At 42.0% G+C, this 22,600-nt stretch overlaps 1 protein-coding gene across 2 annotated transcripts in view; it reads right to left on the reverse strand.

Moving 5' to 3' along the window:
* Nucleotides 1-22,600, reverse strand: part of RPS6KC1 (ribosomal protein S6 kinase C1) — a 159,080-nt gene that overhangs the window by 64,950 nt on the left and 71,530 nt on the right. For both annotated transcript variants that reach the window (XM_077282284.1, XM_077282285.1), the window contains 2 exons: nt 20,403-20,524; nt 16,681-16,773 (listed from right to left, as the gene is read on the reverse strand). In XM_077282284.1, coding sequence (XP_077138399.1) covers nt 16,681-16,773; nt 20,403-20,524 — 215 coding nt within the window. The remainder of the gene's footprint in view (nt 1-16,680; nt 16,774-20,402; nt 20,525-22,600) is intronic.

Consider the following 22,600-nt stretch of genomic DNA (forward strand, 5'->3'; position numbering starts at 1 on the left):
CCGAGAATCGCAGCAATACGCAGCATGCTGCGATTTTTTTCTCAGTCCGATTTCGGCTGAGAAAAAAATCGCAAATGAAAAGACACCTATTGAATAACATTGGTCCGAGTGCAATCCGATTTTTTATCGGATTACACTCGTCCATTTTCCTCGCCAGTGGAAATGAGCCCTGAGACATACTCCGTGGGTCTGTTGCTGTCCTCTATATTAAAAAAAAAAAAAAATCAGGCAGCACACCGACATTTATGTAGATGCACTCGACGGGACATGTATGGACTCTGCACGGCACGTGCTCTTATTTTTAGGAAGTTTTGTGGTTTCATGACTTGCTTGGGTCAGACTTTCAGAAGCACTCAATGTTTATTCTAATTTTTACAAAATTTGTCAAACCGCATGAAGACGCTCAGGCGTCCGTAACATTGGGGGGAATTTACACAATATGCGAGGTGTTCCTTTCTTGAAAACATATTTTTATGGGGGTGGCATGATGTGATTTATTTTTTTTTTTTTAGTGTTGGCCAACACTGTGAAATTTATCCTGGAAGGAAAGGAGACACTTTAAAAGACATCTATACGGGTTTTCTGCTTTAAGGCTGTCTAGATGGCGACTTTTACCGCGACATAGGTTGTGCAACCAAAGATCCATCTGTGCAGCTAATACATGGCAGTGTAGTGCAGGTAAAAGGAATTGCGCCCCCAAGGGTACCATGTCTTGACGAGCATTGGGCTTTCTGCAGCTTGCTTGTTGGGGTAGAATTATGCTGCGATGTTGAAGCCTCGTAGATCAATCTTTGGCCACACAACCTGTAGGCGCCACCTAGCCCAAGCCCAATAGTTGATTGGGGTCTACAGTCCTCTACCAATGTTACCTGGCCCCTCTTATACGACCTGTCAGGAGATGATTTCCCTTATTATATGCAGTTCTCAATAAGAGCTAACAATAAAGTTTAGCACTTACGGCTTTCTCCGCATGCAGCTCCTTCAATCATCACTTTGACATTTACGCCTTATTTCGACAGATCCACGGCAGCGGCTGGAGCTTCCTACACAACGCGTTTCACGCTCCCCGGTTGCTTTGCAGCTGGATACCGTCCACATTCAAGTAATAAATACGAGAACATATGTGATTTTTTTTAACTGTGCCCTTTGACTGTCAGTTTTTCCCAAACAGGTGTTGCCTAAATGATTATAAATTGGCCCCTGGATACACCTCTTCAACCGAGCCGTACAGGACTGGTGATAATATAATTAGGCCTGAAAACATCAGGCTGGTGAGTGCTTCCCATCTGTTTGGCAATAATGTTTAGTTAACAACAGTCTTTAAGAGAAGAACCTTCAACTTGCAGCTCTCCGACACATGCTGGGGATAGAAGGGGGGTTAACTGTTGCTTGGCTGGAGAAAAACTGCAAAAATGTCAAGGGTGTGTTGTATCCTGTACCCAATACCCCCCATTTTTCAATAGCTCAGCTCAAAGCAGTTCCATCCAATATTATAAGGATCATTACTTTCTATTAACTCAGGTTCACACTTGTTGTTTTAGTGTTTTGATGGCGATGGTAAAATTGTATTCCCTACTAAAAGGGCTGAAGAACATACCGCCATATTCAGAAGTCCCATAAAGAATGAATAGGGCAGCAGGGTGCATTTTCGACCACCACTTCATTCCGACAGGACCAATCAGAGACCCCTCTCTAGAGATTGGATCCCCTACTTAGGCTAACCTTTAACGTTGGGGATATCCCTTTAAGGAACTTGTCATTTTTCATGAACGCGATCTGTGGACAGCACAGAGAAGGAGAAGCTGGACACAAATGTATACAGGTCCTTCTCAAAAAATTAGCATATAGTGTTAAATTTCATTATTTACCATAATGTAATGATTACAATTAAACTTTCATATATTATAGATTCATTATCCAACAACTGAAATTTGTCAGGTCTTTTATTGTTTTAATACTGATGATTTTGGCATACAACTCCTGATAACCCAAAAAACCTGTCTCAATAAATTAGCATATCAAGAAAAGGTTCTCTAAACGACCTATTACCCTAATCTTCTGAATCAACTAATTAACTCTAAACACATGCAAAAGATACCTGAGGCTTTTAAAAACTCCCTGCCTGGTTCATTACTCAAAACCCCCATCATGGGTAAGACTAGCGACCTGACAGATGTCAAGAAGGCCATCATTGACACCCTCAAGCAAGAGGGTAAGACCCAGAAAGAAATTTCTCAACAAATAGGCTGTTCCCAGAGTGCTGTATCAAGGCACCTCAATGGTAAGTCTGTTGGAAGGAAACAATGTGGCAGAAAACGCTGTACAACGAGAAGAGGTGACCGGACCCTGAGGAAGATTGTGGAGAAGGACCGATTCCAGACCTTGGGGAACCTGAGGAAGCAGTGGACTGAGTCTGGTGTGGAAACATCCAGAGCCACCGTGCACAGGCGTGTGCAGGAAATGGGCTACAGAGAAGCAGCACTGGACTGTTGCTAAGTGGTCCCAAGTACTTTTTTCTGATGAAAGCAAATTTTGCATGTCATTCGGAAATCAAGGTGCCAGAGTCTGGAGGAAGACTGGGGAGAAGGAAATGCCAAAATGCCTGAAGTCCAGTGTCAAGTACCCACAGTCAGTGATGGTGTGGGGTGCCATGTCAGCTGCTGGTGTTGGTCCACTGTGTTTCATCAAGGGCAGGGTCAATGCAGCTAGCTATCAGGAGATTTTGGAGCACTTCATGCTTCCATCGGCTGAAATGCTTTATGGAGATGAAGATTTCATTTTTCAGCACGACCTGGCACCTGCTCACAGTGCCAAAACCACTGGTAAATGGTTTACTGACCATGGTATTACTGTGCTCAATTGGCCTGCCAACTCTCCTGACCTGAACCCCATAGAGAATCTGTGGGATATTGTGAAGAGAAAGTTGAGAGACGCAAGACCCAACACTCTGGATGAGCTTAAGGCCGCTATTGAAGCATCCTGGGCCTCCATAACATCTCAGCAGTGTCACAGGCTGATTGCCTCCATGCCACGCCGCATTGAAGCAGTCATTTCTGCCAAAGGATTCCCGACCAAGTATTGAGTGCATAACTGAACATTATTATTTGATGGTTTTTTTGTTTGTTATTAAAAAACACTTTTATTTGATTGGACGGGTGAAATATGCTAATTTATTGAGACAGGTTTTTTGGGTTATCAGGAGTTGTAGGCCAAAATCATCAGTATTAAAACAATAAAAGACCTGACAAATTTCAGTTGGTGGATAATGAATCTATAATATATGAAAGTTTAATTGTAATCATTACATTATGGTAAATAATGAAATTTAACACTATATGCTAATTTTTTGAGAAGGACCTGTATAGGTTTGTAAGAAAAGATTCAGCATAAGCTCTATTTTAATCATTAAAACCCTTGGTGTTTTTATCTAGGAGTCCAGGAGGCGGTCCTACTAAGTACCGCCACCACTTCATGGGAAGACTGTCAAATCACTGATTAGGACCGCCCACTGGACTCATGCACACCGAGATTTCAATGAATAAATTTAATTGAAAATTTTCCCATAAAAAATGAATATCAATATGCTCAGCTCCCTTTAAAGATCTTGTTTACATGTGTTTTGGCTATATTATTTCCTAAGGTATGACTTCCTAAACAGGTGCCTGACTGATAGGCTGTCCGGACATGATGGGGATTGTACAAGTGTGATGAGTTATGCAAACTGAATATCAAAGAGAACATCTCCTCCCCCATTGGTAAGGTGGGTGATAACATGAAGAAACGTGCCTGCACCCCTCCCCCTGGGGGACAACAGAGGTGGTAAATGGGGAAGATGACAGTAAAGGCTGTGATTGACATGGAGAAAAGTCAGACCCAGAATGATTAGTAAGAGGGGTGATACCATGAAGAAAAGTTCTGCATCAATGGGGCCCTATAGATACGTTTGGTGCATGCAGGAGCATCTCTGCTGCTTCTGAGATTCATCAGAACGAGGTCAGGAAGGTGAGCATTGGTAGTGTAACTATTTTATAGCACTCTGGGGGTCTTTTTCAGTAAGTAGACGAACCTTTTACTGTAATATGTCAGAATTAACAATAGTCACTGTGGTTTTCTTACAGTGGCACTGCGTAGAGACTGCATGCATTGTGCATATTATATTGTCTTGCTTGGCTTCTTCTGTTCAGTCTTTTTACTCTATAGTGAGCTAGTCTCTCACCCGTAGTAAACATTAGAAATATTAAATATAGGAAGTAGTAAAATGAAATATGATTTATGGTAATCAAAAAGGTGTCTCATTTCCCATGGAAAGCAAGGATCATACATATTAAAACCCAACATGTCCTGTTTTATTTTCCTGTCATCTGAAAAATGCACTTACGGGCAACACAGCTTGGAGGCCCTCCACAGACTTCAGAAAGGTACGGCCAGCTTTGGACTACAAAAATGTCTTACACATTATCTAAAAGTTGTTAGGTAGGAATACAGATTTTCTATTCCATTATAGGAAGAACAAAAACGATAGTCAGGAAGGGGACAGATCTGGCACATGACAGACACAAATTGCACCCCAAGGACCCCTGTGACTATAATGGGATCTGTTGAGGCCCCGTCGCGGTACCATTTTACCAGAATACATAACACAACATTCATTATGACAGTAATGCCTGACAAGAAGCCAATCATTTCTTTTTTGTAAAAATGTTTGAATATTTGAAAAATATTATTACAATGCAGATGTTAACATCGCGTAATCAAAGCTGCAGTTTTCCAGCAATGCTACAGTTTAGGAGTTTTAGTGATCGTAAAGCTAGACATAAGTCCTATACACATTAGGACATTTTTTATGTGCGAAAGAAAGCCGGTTGGGTTCCGGTCCCAAAAAAATTTACATGGAAATGCCCTTTAAATCTCAAATTTTACAGATCAGGCAGTTCCATGAAGGTTATAATCAGTCGTTCTGTACAAACAAACTTAATTTCCTGAACATTTCATCCCTTTAAATTTGTATGGCCGTATACAAAAGTCCTCTGAAAGTGATCAGCAATCCAGCTTGATAAAAAGGGAAACTCTCGTTCAGACCATCTGGAGAAGTCCGCATTTAACATGCATCACTCTTAGTGCAAGTCGTTTCTTAATGAACAATTCTGCGGCTGTGTATTAATATGATGGCTCCATTCACTGCAGATCGTACCCAGCCAAGTAGCTCTTTCCCTTTTTTTATGCTGTCCTGACACGAGTCCAATTTCTAATGAAGCTGTCGACATAAAGGACAGAGGGAGAGCGCCGATAACCCCACGGATAGGATCTGTTCCCTGCCAGCGAAGAGCGCAGCAATATTCCGAGAAAGGACCCAATAACGACAGCTCATTGGTTTGTTCAACAATCTAGAAAGACAAAAATCTAATTTTGCTCTAATTTGGCCCCATTGTCCTCCCAGTGAAAGGCTCTTATTACAGCGATCTTGTGTTTTGTGATAAAACATATTCGCGGATAACAAATAACGATTAGGAAATAATTACTTTTGATAGAACACCTTCCTCCGTGAATACAATTAATAGATTCCTCTTCTCCCTGATGAGGTTTTTTTTTTCCTCGATTCTCCCGGCATTGAGAGATGCATATTTGCATAGAGTACAATAGGAGACGGCGCTGCGATGGGAGGCTATAGTGTAACGCAGAATGGCTGCCTCTATAACCTGCTTCTTATGAGATTGTCTCATCTGCCGTATAGTACCCTCCACACAATGGGCTGAATGGGAGCTCCGCCGCCACAATGACAGGGGAAAAAAGGCACAAGAGGCTTTTCACACTCTCAATAGATATTATTAAAGATGGTGTTGTTTTATTTCAGGCTACCCATTGTTATATTGTACTCTTACAGTGTGCAGTGTATATATGTTTGTTAGATATTCATTTTGTATATATATATATATATATATATATATATATATATATATATATATATATATATATATATATATATATATATATATATATATATATATATATATATATACACACATACACATATATACATATGCACACACACACACATGCATGCAAATATTTAACATGTATGCGTATATAACATGTTGAAGATGAAATGATCTCCAAAAGACCTAAAGTTAAGGATGACACATTTACTTTGTATTTTAGACAATAAAAAAAATATATTATATTATATATATATATATATATATATATATGTTTTTTTTATACAATTACATATATAATGTGTAAAGTGAAACTGACTCAGTTGCCCTTAGCAACCAATCAGATTCCACCTTTCATTTTCCAAAAAGTCTGAAGAATGAAAAGTGGAATCTGATTGGTTGCTAAGGGCAACTGAGTCAGTTTCACTTTACACCATGTTAAATCTGCCCCTTCATGACCCTATTACACATACTGTCCACCTACTTTTGGACCACCCTGTATATATATTTATTTAAAATATTATAAAATATATATAGTGTGTCCATAAAGTCATGGTGCACTTTTATAGTTTACATTTTGGCGCCCTTTCTCAGGCCCAGACCTGTTCATGAGGAGAGAGAACAAGAACCAAACAACACAAACTCGTTTACGCTGTTGCTGAGCCCCCAGTCAGATTAACCCCTGATAAGCTGAACTCTGATTAATACACTGCCAGGTCTGTGACATCACGCAACCACAAGCTTATGCCAGCTGTGTGGTTTTCCATGCCAGTCGAGATGTGGATGGTACAGAGGAAAGTTCAGTGTGTTCTGTGGCTCACTAAATTCTAATCCGTGGCCTAAGTGCTACGTGAACATCGGCGCGTTTATAACGAAGCGCCACCACATAGGAATAACATTACTCGGTGGGATGAGCAGTTGAAGGAAACCGGCAGTTTGGTGTAGAAACCCCGTTCTGGTAGGTCATCAGTCAGTGACGAGTCTGTAGAGGCTATACGGGAGAGCTTCCTAAGGAGCCCTAAAAAATCTGTGCGTGCGTGTGCTCGACAATTACACCTAAGCAAGACTACAGTTCATAAGGTGTTAAAGACACGTCTCTGTTTTACGAGGTACAAATTGCGGCTGTTGCACGCTATCAAACCGGCGGATAGACCCAAACGATGCACGATTGCTACAGATATGCTTCAGGAGATCGACAACGATGCAAGGTTTTTGCAGAAGATTGTGTTTAGCGATGAGGCGACCTTCCACATCTTTGGACATGTTCATCGCCATAACATCCAAACATGGGCTGCTGAACATCCTCCATGCCTACGTTCAGTACGAATGTAACACCCCTAAGGCTTCTTTCACACTTCCGTCAGTACGGGGCCGTCACGAAGCGTCGGCGCGACGTACCGGCGCATGTTGTGAAAATTCGGCATAACGTGGGCAGCGGATGCAGTTTTTCAACGCATCCGCTGCCCATTCAAAAGTCCCGGGGAGGAGGGGGCGGAGTTCCGGACGCGCATGCGTGGTAGAAAATACAGGACCCGACGTACGAAAAAACGTTCCCTTGAACGTTTTTCCGTGACGACGGTCCGCCAAAATACGACGCATCCAGTGCACGACGGACGCGACGTATGGCTATATGTAGCGATCCGTCGACAATACAAGTCTGGGGGAAAAAACGCATCCAGCGGGCACATTTGCAGGATGCGTTTTTTTCCCAAAACGACGCATTGCGACGGAGGCCAAACGAAGCAAGTGTGAAAGTAGCTGAAAGTGAATGTGTGCTGTGGCCTGATGCATGATAAGGTGATAGGTACGAAACTGGGAGAGTTTTTTTTTTTTATTTGGAGTAGATTTCACATTTCTTTCATTGTTGTGTTCCAGTGACTGGTCAAAAGTGCACCATGACTTTACGGACACAATGAATGTATGTATGTACTGCAAAGAGTTTGTATGTTCTCTCCGTGTTTGAGTGGGTTTCCTCCAGGTACTCCGGTTTCCTCCCACATTCCAAAGAAATACTGATAGGGAATTTAGATTGTGAGCCCCAACCGAGGACAGTGATGATAATGTGTGCAACCTGTAAAGCGCTGCGGAATATGTTAGCGCTGTATAAAAATATATATTAAAAAAAAATAAAGATTATTATTATTATGTATGTATATAAATTTTTTTGTGCTGAAAATGCCTCCCCTTGGCTTGTACACGAGTCACTGTCCCAGAAAGACGGTGGGGGAGTGATGGAGCAGTGGGTAACAGAGGCAGGAGCCGGAACTACGGCTAAAGCCTGTGCCCGCTGCTAAAGAGAAATGAATATTCACTGCGAAGGCAGTGAATATTCATTTCTCTTATAGCGCGCACAGTTATAGCAGAGGGCTTCCAGCACACATCATACTTACCTTCCCTGCGCACCCTCGCTGCATCTCGTTCGTTTTGGCGCCAGCAGCTCTTCCTGCCGAACGATCGCATGTCCACGCTCATTAAGGTAATGAATATTCACGTCCCATAGATGTGGACTGAATATTCATTACCTTAATGAGCGTGGACATGTGATCGTTCAGCAGGAAAAGCTGTTGGCGCCGGAAAGAGATGCAGCGAGGGTGCGCAGAGAGGTAAGTAGGATGTGTTTTTTTTTATAGGAACCATGCATACAAGGATAGGGGATAAGGAGCCATGCATACAAGGACAGGGATGGGGAGCCATGCATATAAGGACAGGGACAGGGGAGCCAAGCATACAAGGACAGGGATGAGGGGACAATGCATACCCGCCTTATACTCAAGTCAATACATTTACCCAGTTTTTCGAGGCAAAATTATACTCGGGTCGACTTATACTCGAGCATATACAGTATATATTAAAATATATATTTTATAATAAATATATAATACATTTCAGTTTCTTTTTTTAATAAATTTGCAAAAATTACTACATTTCTGTTTTATTCAGTCAAGATGGAGTGCAGAGTGTACATTAGTGAGGGGAAAAAAAATGAACTTTTTTGAATTTACCAAATGGCTGAAATGAAACAAAAAGTGAAAAATTTAAAGGGTTCTGAATAATTTCCGTACCCATTGTATATTAAAATATATATAAAAATTATATATATTTTTAATAATACATATATATTTTATAAATATATATATAAAAAATATATATTATTATACATTTTAATTATATACGTAAAATATATGTATTATATGTCATTTATTACATTTTAAAAATAAAAAGTTTGGGCACACTTGGAGATAGGTGAGCTCAGATAACTTTGACCAAGGTTTTAGACCTTAATTCGCCTGTTAGGGTTATGGCTTGTTCACCATCATCATTTTTCTAAGCAGCCGTCTAACACTCTGAAAATAAAAACAGTGGAGGTCCATAAAGCAGGAGAAGGCGGCCATAAGAGGATACCAAAGCGTTTTCAAGCTGACCTTTACTTAGATCAGATGTAATTAAGTAATGGCAGTAAACAGGAACAGCAGAGGTCAAGATAAGTAACAAAAGACTGACCATCACTTCCAAACAGAAAACAGGTGTGTACAGGGACATACTGAGAGCAGCCATCTCTATACAAAACTATCAAATAAAGCAGCACTCTGTAGCGCTATAGCATGAAATATATCAATTCTGAATTGCATTACTGCTCCATAAAACAGGAAAAATGTACATGGGTAGATAGGATCCTGCTGTGATTTAATCCCGCCACAGGCTGATGGGTGGAGTGCTCGGTCGGAGAGCCTATGAATACTAATAACTGTAGCGCTATAGCATGAAATACTCTTAGAATGCACCTGTACACACCTGTGTTAATGTCTGGAGGATATGGTCAGTCTTTTGTTATTTGTATACATCGGCTCTCTGATCGAGCACTCCACCCAGCAGCCTGTGGCTGTTTTAATCACAGCAGTATCTACTCATGTAAATGTAGGCTTCAGCCTAGGAGAGGATTCACATTAGGATAGGTTCACAGCAAAGAGAATCGTCTTATCGCAGCTATGGGTATACATGAATGACCAAAATTATGCGCTAAATATTCTTAATTTTTCCTATTTTCTAGAGCAGTAATGCAGTTCAGATTTCATATATTTCATGTTATAGCACGACAGAGTGCAACTTTAATTTGTTAGAGGTCAAGATAAGGTCTGGAAGACAAAGCAAAATGTCAGGGAGAGCCGTAGGATTGCTAGAGGGTCAAATCAGAACTCCCACTTGACGGCAAAAGACATTAAGAAAGATTTATCAGACTCTGCAGTTGTGGTACATTGTTCTACTGTTCAGAGACACCTAAAAAAATATGGCCTTCATGGTAGTCATCAGAAGAAAACCTCTCCTGCACCCTCACCATAAAATTCAGACCCAGAAGTATGCAAAAGAACATATAAAACAAGACTGATGCATTTTGGAAACAAGTCCTGTAGATCAGCGTGTCATCTTTAACTTTCAGAGATTATTTCATTTTCAACTTAACTATTCATAATAACCGTAATTTTGACCAGGGTTGCCCAAAATTTTACATGCCACTGTACAAACATTCATACATATACACACATATTGGCAAATACCACAGCCGGGGTGGCAGGGGGTCAGGGTCACGCTGAATCCATAACGCTGTTCTCTTTTTGTCATGAACGGCCCTCTGCTGCCCCCTATCGTCAGGACAATTACACAATTGACAAACGATTAATGTAGGAGGCAGGATGTTCCCACTAATAGGCCAGTTATTGAATAACTAATAGCGTATGAAGCATGGAATATATGTACTGTATATACCCCCGGTACAGTCACTGCTAGCTCCGCAATAACAAAACTACTTGCTGCAACCAGTCATTTATAGGCCAATTATACATATACCGTACAGGTGGATTTCAGGGGTGCGGTTTATAGAACAAAAGGAACAGAACTATCACATTTTATATTTAATCAAGAAAGATAGGCAGTGTTTATAAAAAATTAACAAAAGATTTTTCAAAGGGGACAAAACAATACAGCATATACAAATTACTGTACATAAAACAAAATGGATTAACAGAGAAACTTACCAAGCGCTGGTCACAAAGGCGACTCAGAGCTTAGTGAAGGGGAGCACTTTGATTGAAAGCATCAAGTGAAATGTGGATCATGCCTACACAGATATGCAATTCTCTGCGTTAAGCTCAGCTGATAATTTGTCTTGTCTTTTTATTAGCTCCTATATTACCTCCCCTTCACGACTCATAACTGAAGCCACATCCCATGACCATGAGCAGCCCTGTTATAAGATTCCCTACATTTATGATAGCATTGCTCCAGAGGGTCGCAGGCGCTGAACATTGCCATCATATTTTGCATAATGATTTTTTTGTTGCATACACCCCAAATATGACAGATGTAGCTTCATCTATCAATTGGAGTGATCGTGGCCTTTGCCCAGCAAAGCGTAAATCTGCTTCTCTCCATTCCTAATGCAGGGCCTCACATCTGTTAGCCATTAGGAGTTTCCTTCATTATCTGATTCGAAAGGAGGGAGTTAGCTACTTAGAGATAACTTGTAGAGTGCAAGCTCATATATAATATATATAGGTCCATCATGTCCAACTTCTCTCCACCAATTATACATTTTATCACTGAATTAACTATGTACGAAGAGCACAAATAGCTCAGACCATGTCTGCCTACTAGAGATAATACAGTATATATGACAGCAATGCAGTTTAAGATTATATTATAAAAAAATTGTGTGAAAAGTGTTTGCCCCCCGCCTGATTTCCTATTATTTTGCATTTAAATGTTTCAGATCACCAAACAAATATAAATATTAGACCAAGATATCACAAGTAATCACAAAATGCAAGTTTTTTTTTTAACTCCTTCACCCGAGCCATTTTCCGTATTTGCGTTTCTGATTTTTTTTGCTTACTTTCTTCCCAGAGCCATAACTTTTTTTTATTTTTCCGTCAATATAGCCATATGAGGGCTTGTTTTTTGCGGGACGAATTGTACTTTTGAATGACACCATTGGTTTTACCACATCATGTACTGGAAGATGGGGAAAAAAAAATTCCAAATGCGGTGAAATTGCAAAAAAAAAAGGTGCAATTACACAATAGTTTTTTTCTTTAAGAGGTGAAAAAAAAATACAAAGTTTGTTTTAAAAAATTAAAATAAATAAAAAGCGTCATTTTCCGAAGCGCCTCCATTTTTTTGGATCTTGGGCTGGGTGACCTCTTATTGTTTGCGCGCCGAGCTGTCGTTTTTATTGATACCATTTTGGTGTAAATAAAATGTTTTAATCTCCCTTTATTTTTTTTTAATGTAATGTTGAGGCGACCAAAAAAAAAAAATTCTTTGGATATGATTTTTTTTTTTCTTGTTACGCCGTTTACCATTCGGATTATGGTAATTCATTTTATATAGTGATAGATCTGGCAATTCTGAATGCGGCGAGACCAAATACTGTGTTTTCTGGTGTATAAGACTACTTTTTAACCCTTAAAAATCTTCTCAAAAGTCGGGTGTCGTCTTATAGGGCGGGTGCAGAGCAATAAGTGGCTGCCGCATATGGTGGGGGGAGCGGTCCCAATGACAAGAGGTGAGGGGGCGCCTCACCGGGAAGGTGTAAGTGATGCAAACTGCATGCGTCTGGGATTCCCGGGGTATGAAATAAAGAGAGAGAGCGGCGCTGTGCAAGAAAAAACACAACTCTTTAACCCGTCTGACCCCCAGGATGTATCTAACCTATTAATATGGGCATACAGGTAATAGAAATGTTACACTAGTCCTGCCTGTATGCCTCATATTGTTTAGAAATCTTATATTCTGTGTTTATGTTCACGATTACTTCCAGGCTCTGGGGCATGTAGTGCCTGGAACAAATCCCTGCCTCCTGTCTTCATTACAATACTACCCCCTCCCATACACGTCAGTTATGGTGCTGGAATCCCGCGCCCTGCACGCCCTCAGAAATACATGCCTTATCCTCCCCTCCTGTGGGTGCTACATTCAGGGATCTTCTGCGCAGGCGAATTTTGTTCCACTGACCTCCGAGGTGTGCGACGATCAGGTGCTCTCCCCACTTCCTCCCTGCATATTCATCGCTATGTACACATGGTTCCTAGCTATGACTATGCAATGAGGAAGTGGGGAGAGCATATTATCGTCGCGCACCCCAGAGGTCACAGTGACTTGCCGGCGTCTGTGCAGAATATCCATAATGCAGTGCCCGTAGAAGGGAGGAAAAGGTATGACTAGTGTAACATTTCTACTACCTGTATGCCCATGTTAATAGGTCACATATGTCCCGGAGGGTAACAGATTCTCTTTAAGGGAAAAAATACAAACCTACAGGGTCCTGTGTGAAAAAAGTGATTGCCCTCTAAACCTAATAACTGGTTGAGCCACCCTTAGCAGCAACAAGTGAAATCAAGCGTTTGAGATAACTGGCAATGAGTCTTTTACAACATTCTGGAGGAATTTTGGCCACTCATCTTTGCGGAATTGTTGTAATTCAGCCACGTTGGAATGTTTCCGAGCACAAACCTTTTTAAAGGTCATCTCAATTGGATTAAGGACAGGACTTTGACTAGGACACTCCAAAGTCTTAATTTTGTCTTTCTTAAGCCATTCAGAGGTGGACAAGCTGGTGTGTTTTGGACCATTATCTTGCTGCATAACCCAAGAGCGCTTCAGCTTGGAGGTCACAAACACATGGTCAGACATCCTCCTTCAGGATTCTTTGGTAAACAGCAGAATTAATAGTTATATTTACCAAAGCAAGTCTTCCAGGTCCTGAAGAAGCAAAACAACCCCAGACCATCAGACTACCACCATATTTTACCGTAGGTATGATGTGCCCTTTCTGAAATGCTTTGTTACTTATAGGAGAGATGTAATGGGACATACACCTTCCAAAAAGTTCAACTTTTGTCTTGCCAGTCCATAGAGTATTCTCCCAAAAGTCTTGGGGATCATCAAGATGTTTCTGGCAAAACTGAGACGAGCCTTTATGTTCTTAAACATGTGATAAACCAGCTGGTCAGATTTATTTTTTGTATTTTCTGTCTATTCATCCTTCTGTCCAATATCTAGCCATCCAACCGTCCAGCAGCTGCCCGTCCGTCCAATATCCATCCGTCCGTCCAATATCCATCCAACCGTCCAGCAGCTGTTCATCCATCCAATATCCATCCAACCATCCAGCAGCTGTCCGTCCATCCAATATCCATCCAACCGTCCAGCAGCTGTCCGTCCATCCAATATCCATCCAACCGTCCAGCAGCTGTCCGTCCACCCAATATCCATCCAACAGTCCAGCAGCTGTCCGTCCATCCAATATCCATCCAACTGTCCAGCAGCTGTACGTCCATCCAATATCCTTCCAACCATCCAGCAGCTGTCCGTCCATCCAATATCCATCCAACCGTCCAGCAGCTGTCCATCCATCCAATATCCATCCAACCATTCAGCAGCTGTCCATCCTTCCAATATCCATCCAACCATCCAGCAGCTGTCCGTCCATCCAATATCCATCCAACCGTCCAGCAGCTGTCCGTCCATCCAATATCCATCCAACTGTCCAGCAGCTGTCTATCCATCCAACCATCCAGCAGCTGTCCATCCATCCAATATTCTTCCAACCCTCCAGCAGCTGTCCGTCCATCCAATATCCATCAAACCATCCAGCAGCTGTCCATCCATCCAATATCCATCCAACTGTCCAGCAGCTGTCTGTCCAATATCCATCCATCCACCCAGTGCCTGTCGGTCTACCCAGTAGCCATCCAATATCTGACCGCCCAATACCCATCCATCCGCCCGGCTAATATCAGTCCGTCCACCTAATATCCATCCGTCTGCCCGCCCACCAAATGTGTGTCCATCCGTCACCCAATAACTGACCAATATCATCCATCCGCCCAATAAACGTCCATCTGTCAAACATCCATCCGTCCGATATCTAGTCATCCTTGCATCCAATATTCAGCCACCTCCCTATCTATCATTTTATCCATCCAATATTGTTCTATCCATCTAATATTATTCTCCATCTAATGTTTACGAATGAATGAAAAATCCATTTATCTAATTATCTAAACTATCAGTCAATTCTGAAATTACTATCCATCTCTTATCTCCATTTCATAACTAAAGTTACAAACTAGATATTTCCCCGAATCCCATACAATAATATACTGCCTGCACTACACATCTGAACGCCTTCTGGCATTTTTTTTTTTTCTAATAAATGTAATTTCTAAATATTTACATTGAATACAAATGCAAAAATGTTTACGATGCTAATTTTTTTAATTAAAGATATTTCTCTTGTCAAATCCTTTCATATGCACTGCTGAACCATCATCAAACGTTAACTTTCCAACTTAACACCAGTATAGCCGGTGGCGGCCTGAAGGTTTACCATCTGCTCCCAACCAAAGTCAGTGTGGCCACCTTCAGAACATATGCATCAAAGCCCTGAGACATGAGATGGAAGGAATCCGGCACAAGTCAGCAGAAGGGGAGGCGCAGACCCGGAGGCAGGCAACAGGCAGGCCCATGGAACAAGGGAGCAGGGCGAGCCATTTGTCACCTTAGCAAACAACAGACAAGGTCACCGGGAAAGCGACTGATGGCAGCACGGATAGCGTCCGCACAATGTCAAATAAGTATCTGCAAGGAAATTTGTCATAAACTAAATACTTTGAGCAACCTCTTTTTTATCACAATGTTCCTTTTAGGGCTAAGATAGATCTTTACAGAGGATAAACATCTGTTATAGTGCTCTAAATTTGAAGAATAATTCCTGAAGCCACCACTAGAGGGAGCTCAGGACACATTGCTACTTCAGTAAGCTGAATGTATGCAGTGAGCTCCCCCTAGTGGTGGATGCAGACATGCAGAATTCTATCATTACAAATATTATCTGTGCAGCAAATGAATGGAAAAAAAAGAGGTGCAACTCCGAAAGCGATAAATAGATTAAAAAGCCCAAACCTATTCCATGTATAGGAGATAACTGCTAGAAAAATGATGATGAATCTCCATAACAGTGTACCCCAATATCTCCCCAACCTTCATCACTGTCATTCTCGTTATAATCAGAGACTTACAGCAGGGGAGAATGTGGTGGTCCGTTCTGCAATCATAATGGTTCCAACAATCGTACCCCCACCAATCTAACAGCTAAGTGCTAAATTGCGTCTGGCTGAATTAGCCAGAACCAAGGGTGTTAATGGAATGATTTGGGTTAACACAGTTGGCGCTCTGTGCACCAGCGATGTCGGACCCTCGCCGATGGGATACTGATTGACCCACCCTTACAAGAGGTCATCAATATCTCATTCCTGAGACCTTTACCTGGTAAGGCGCGATCATTGTGTGTTCAGCAGCAGGTAAAACATAACCGGCTTCCTTTCAGTCTGACCTCCAATTAGCAGGAAACCAAGTCTCCCGTTACCCATCATGACCCGTCTTTGTGATCCGCGCCGGTGACCAAGAAGACGTCCACTGCCCTCCATCTCGGAGAGAATTTGCAGGTGCCTAGATGAATTGCTTACATAAAGCTCACCTACTTTTTTTTTTTTATTATTATTATTATTATTATATATAATTTTTTATTTTTTTTTTCCCTTCCGTTGCTTTTGTCATTTTAAAAGTGCAGATGCATTCGAGTCATTTTCCCCCTTCTGTTTCATATCCTTAAGATCCTCGGCTTCAAAGAGGCCATGTCAGCATGCGGCCGATTTATGAGTGAACTCTTGAAGAGATGCTGAAGAATTACCTTGTCAATCACCCCAAGGACTCTGAAGGCCTTCAGTTCCTCCGCAGGACTCCTCAGGTTCGGAGAGGGCCTTGAACTCTCTGCTCCTGGAGGCTAATGGAACATATCAAAGATAAGACATCAATCAGTGAGGCACTTGAAGGAAGGCCGCCCGCTGGAGCAAATGCCAGGCCGAAGGAAACTAAATTTATCATAAATCACAGAGCCCCAGATGAAAGATGACGGTTTATGTGTGCTCCTAATTATTAACTTGCGAGTAAATAAATTAAGAGGATGGAGAAGGAAAAAAAATGTAATTGAGAATCATGCACAGAACTTTATTTCATTTATTTATTTATTTTTTTAAAGGGAAATTAAAAAAAGGACAGGAAAAAAAAAAAAAGGGAAATTCAGAAAAGTAGCAGAAGAAAAGAGATCAGAATTTACTGGTTGTTATTTGGGACAATTACTCAGATGCAGAGATAAATCAGCCGCTGAGACCAGGGAAGCCCCACCTGAATAATACTGAGGCTGCAGTACCAGGCACAGCCACATGGACATGGATGGCGCTCCTGTGCACTTTCCATTAGGTGGCGCTGAGACATAGCGACAATCGATCAATGGGTTAAGCAGTGATTACTAGTGATGAGAGAACGTACTTGGAGAAGTCGTTCATCACAATGGCCGACGCAATGCTTTTTACGGAGTAAAGTAGTGCATGAAATAGTAGGCGGCTCCTGTACCAAACCGGGATGTGCACCGACACACGGAGCGGCACGTGGAGCCAGTGCAATTTAAGAATACGGCTCAGATGATTTTTTTTTTTACAAGGGCTGTCTGAACCCGGCAGGTTTAAAGGGGTTATCCAGGCTTGGGATAACTACGTGAATGCAGATTTGTGAAACCTCACAGCACGCACAGTGCACACTGTCAAGATTCTTAGGTGCCGGTCATGTGACCATAAGTATGCAATTTGCACATGTCCAGCAACATTCCGACTAGACGTATCCAGCCTTCTTCAATGCACTTGTATTGAACCAGGACACTTAAGTCTAGTCTGCATGTGACAATATATATGTAAATCATACGGGCCTGACGCTACCGAAGAATCCTGACAGTGCGCATTGTGCACGCCGTGAGGATTCACAAGTCTGCAGTCACTATGTTCCCCGAGCCTAGACAACCACTTAACACTGGGTGACAATGAATATGGACCTAACTAGCTCCCAAAAGAGTGGTCAGCTTTATTTTGTTTATATGAAATTAAGATAAATGTTTTGATAAGATAAAAACAATAGAAAAAGAAAAAGAAAGCTAGAACGTGACCCCAGCACTTAGCGGAGACCGACGTTACAGCAGAGCCGTGGTCGCAGCCTCCTGTCTGTAATCAGAGGTATCTGGGCACATTATAGCAGAATGGATGAGCACAGGTGCGGTAGTAAAGAAGACAAACATGGCAGAAGTGGCGATTAACAATCCGAGGGCGGATATAAAACCAGAGCAGCTTGTCGTCATTGAGCAAAACGGTGAAGAAAAGAAAAAAAAACACAAAAACAAATAGTAGTTTGTGCAGTTCTTGATGCCTGCCATTAACGACATTTGCCAAAAATTGTTTTTTCTGAAACTTATTTTTCTGCATCGGAATCAAAACCATGTGACGAGAATTACGGGAAGCAATGGAGACGGGGATAGAAGCCATGCAGAAAGCCAATCCTTACAGGAGGTCATCAATATCAGGTTGGTGCGGGTCCGACAATCGCCATTCACACTGATCAGCGGCTGCCGGAAGTGCACAATGTACGGATCCGGAACACCACAGTGCCACACTCATTACTGGCCATTCTTGGGTACTGCAGCTCAGCTCTCATTGAAGAGCATGGGAGCAGAATACCCAAGAATGGCCACTACACAGTGTACGGAGCCGTGCTGCTGACTCTATTACACTTGTATTTTTGGACCAGATTACAGCTGATCAGTGGGAAGTGCCGGGTGTCAGACCCCTATCTATCTGATACTGATGACCTGCCCCATGGATAGGTCCTCAATATCTTCATCTTTAGAACGGATTGTGGAAAAGTATAACATTACAATGTGTTCCTCTGCTGGAATCCACAACAATCCGCTGTGAAGAACATGGTAAGAAGTATTCAATTTCCCTGCAGCACCCCCAGTGGAGAAATTAGGTATTACATGGTGTCTATGCAAATCAATGGCTTGTCGGTCTTTCTACAAGAAAGTAATTATAAAGCAGAACTTACTTGACACAAATAATTCAGAAGTCGGACACCATTGGGAGGTTAAGTTCGATCATGACAAAAAGTTATTTAAGGGTTATTAAAAAAAAAAAAAAAAAGTTATTCCCTGGAAATAAGGGAATAATTGTTGAGCGCTGGGCTCTGGAACCCCGGTAACCGAGAGCCCCGACTTGAAGGGAGCGGATGTGCGTATGCTCGACCTCTGCTCTGTTCATCATCAATGGAGTAGCCAAGTAAAGCGCTCAACTTCCTCCATTCTTCACAATGAATGGATCAGAGGTCAAGTATGAGCACCTGCGCTCCCGTCAAGATGGGGCTTTGCAGCATCATTCTCGGGAGTTCCAGTGCCATGATCTTGGGGGCACAGCACTTGGACCCCTGCCAATCAGCAAGTTATCTCTTAACCAACCAACAGAGACCATGCAATAAAACTACGTGAAATATTGATAATGGTGACATCTGGAACATGGCAATTAAGTGAAGCCTTTAGCGCACCGAGTACACCGTATATTAAAAGTAGTCGTTTTCACGGTGGCGCAATTTGCAGGATGTTCTTGCAATACAATTCATTCCACACAAAAAAAAAAAAATCACAAAAAAAGTTGTTACAATAAAGTTTTGTTTTTGAGCTGACTGATTGCACTGGTGTGATAGATCCGGTCATTCTTTCCCGAACTATTCTTCAATGGTTTAGCAATGAATTGGAACAATGGAAGGTGTAAAATTTCCCCAACATGGCACGTGTGACCCCACATTTCTCCACTGTATAGAAAAATAACGTAAGATCGCTAGGGCGCAGATCCCTCAATTCATGAGTAAACAGATCAGGAGTGAGCATGTGCGACCACCTATAGACCGCGAGTATAGCAATGGTCGCACATGCTCACTACTAGTCTCTGAAACTTCTGCTCTTGTGGGACAACCTTTTTAAAGGAGTTTCCAAGAAATAGGTCAACAATATCAGACTGGTGGGGATCCAACACCTGGTACTCCCTCCAATCCACCGGTCCTGTAGCAGCCAATTGTATATGTAGTATGAGCCACAATAGAAGAGCTCCATACTCTACGTAGTGGCCATTTTTGGGTACTGCAACTCAGCTCCCATTAACGTTAATAGTAGCGGAGTAACACCACACAGTCGGCAGAACATGGAACACGGACCTGTGCATTGCGCATTCAGCTGCTGAGGGACCTGCAAACTGCCGACCATGGTGGGGGACGCTGAGAGCTTAGACCCCACCAATCCACTATTGATGACCAATCCGGAGGATAGGACATCAACATCTAAGTCCTGGACAATCCCTTTAACATCTGTGATGAGATTTCCCCAATTATTACAACTTCCCCCGAGTCGTATCTTATTATACATAAATATTATTTGCAGGTTCCTATGCAGCAGTAGTCATGGCGCGCGGAGTCCGCACATTTTATGGGAAAGTGTCATCCAGTGTCACAGATCGAGACGTCGTAGAGTAAGAAGCGACTTACATCTTGGAGCACGCGCCTCTCCGACGGACAGTTCAGACATAAGCTGGAAATGGTTTCTGCTCGCATTAGATACTCCGCTGTCTTCTTCTTCACCGCTTCTCGCCGCGTAGGACTCGCTTCCCCTGCACCGAGAGGAGAGAAATAGAGCAAAAAGAATGAAAATACTTGTGCAAAAAGAAAAAAAACAAACATAGCAAATGAGCAAAGTCTGGAACAGAACAAAACATTAGTTGTCCTTGGTTAAATTACCGTATATCAAGAAACATTTACACTTGGATTGAGAGTCTGAACGAGTGTCAGGGTTCTACCTGTAATATTAGACTCACACTTTCTGTTCAGCACAGATGACTTTTCAGCAGTCTCAATATCATCACAGATAAGATTACAATGACTGATAACCTCTATATACAGCAGATAACACAGGATCCACCATTCACAATAGATGTCACAGCTCACCTCCTCCTCCTCCTGTACAATGACTGATAACACCACTATATACAGAAGATAACACAGGATCCACCACTCACAATAGGTGATGTCACAGCTCACCTCCTCCTCCTCCTGTACAATGACTGATAACACCTCTATATACAGTAGATAACACAGGATCCACCACTCACAATAGGTGATGTCACAGCTCACCTCCTCCTCCTGTACAATGATTGATAATACCTCTATATACAGTAGATAACACAGAATCCACCATTCACAATAGTGATGTCACAGCTCACCTCCTCCTCCTGTACAATGACTGATAACCTCTATATACAGCAGATAACACAGGATCCACCATTCACAATAGGTGATATCACAGCTCACCTCCTCCTCCTGTACAATGACTGATAACACCTCTATATACAGTAGATAACACAGGATCCACCATTCACAATAGGTGATGTCACAGCTCACCTCCTCCTCCTGTACAATGACTGATAACCTCTATATACAGCAGATAACACAGGATCCACCATTCACAATAGGTGATATCACAGCTTACCTCCTCCTCCTGTACAATGACTGATAACACCACTATATACAGTAGATAACACAGGATCCACCATTAACAATAGGTGAGGTCACAGCTCACCTCCTCCTCCTGTACAATGACTGATAACGCCTCTATATACAGTAGATAACACAGGATCCACCATTCACAATAGGTGAGGTCACAGCTCACCTCCTCCTCCTGTACAATGACTGATAACGCCTACATATACAAGTGCTTCTTACAAAAAAAGAATGTCGTCAAAAAGTTAATTTATTTCAGTTCTTCAATAAAAAAAAGGGAAATTATACATTATATAGAGTCATTACAAACAGTGATCTATTTCAAGGGTTTATTTCTGTTAATGTTGATGATTATGGCTTACAGCCAATGAAAACCCAAACATCATTATCTCAGTAAATTAGAATAATTAACAAAAAACACCTACAAAGGCTTCCTAAGCATTTATAAAGCTTCCTTAGTCTGTACCAGTAGCTCCACAATCATGGGGAAGACTGCTGACGTGACAGATGTCCAGAAGGCAGTCACTGACACACTCCACAAGGAGGGGAAGCCACAGAAGGTCATTGCTAAAGAAGCCGGCTGTTCACAGAGTGCTGTATCCAAGCATATTGATGGAAAGTTGAGTGGAAGGAAAAAGTGTGGTAGAAAAAGGTGCACAAGCAACAGGGATAACGGCGGCCTTGAAAGGATTGTTAAGAAAAGGCCATTCAAAAATGTGGGGGAGATTCACAAGGAGTGGACTGCTGCTGGAGTCATTGCTTCAAGAGCCACCGCACACAGACGTATCCAGGACATGGGCTACAAGTGTCACATTCCTTGTGTCAGCCACTCATGACCAATAGACAGCGCCAGAAGCGTCTTACCTGAGGAAAGGAGAAAAAGAACTGGACTGTTGTCAGTGGTCCAAGGTGTTGTTTTCAGATTAAAGCAAATTTTGCATTTCCTTTGGAAATCAGGTCCCAGAGTCTGGAGGAAGAGTGGAGAGGTCACAATCCAAGCTGCTGGAGGTCTAGTGTGAAGTTTCCACAATCAGTGATGGTTTGGGGAGCCATGTCATCTGCTGGTGTAGGTCCACTGTGTTTTATCAAGACCAAAGTCAGCGCAGCCGTCTACCAGGGAATTTTAGAGCACTTCATGCTTCCCTCTGCCGACAAGCTTTTTGGAGATGGAAATTTCATTCTCCAGCAGG

This window comes from Ranitomeya variabilis, chromosome 2, assembly GCF_051348905.1.
Source record: "Ranitomeya variabilis isolate aRanVar5 chromosome 2, aRanVar5.hap1, whole genome shotgun sequence".
Lineage (NCBI taxonomy): Eukaryota > Metazoa > Chordata > Amphibia > Anura > Dendrobatidae > Ranitomeya > Ranitomeya variabilis.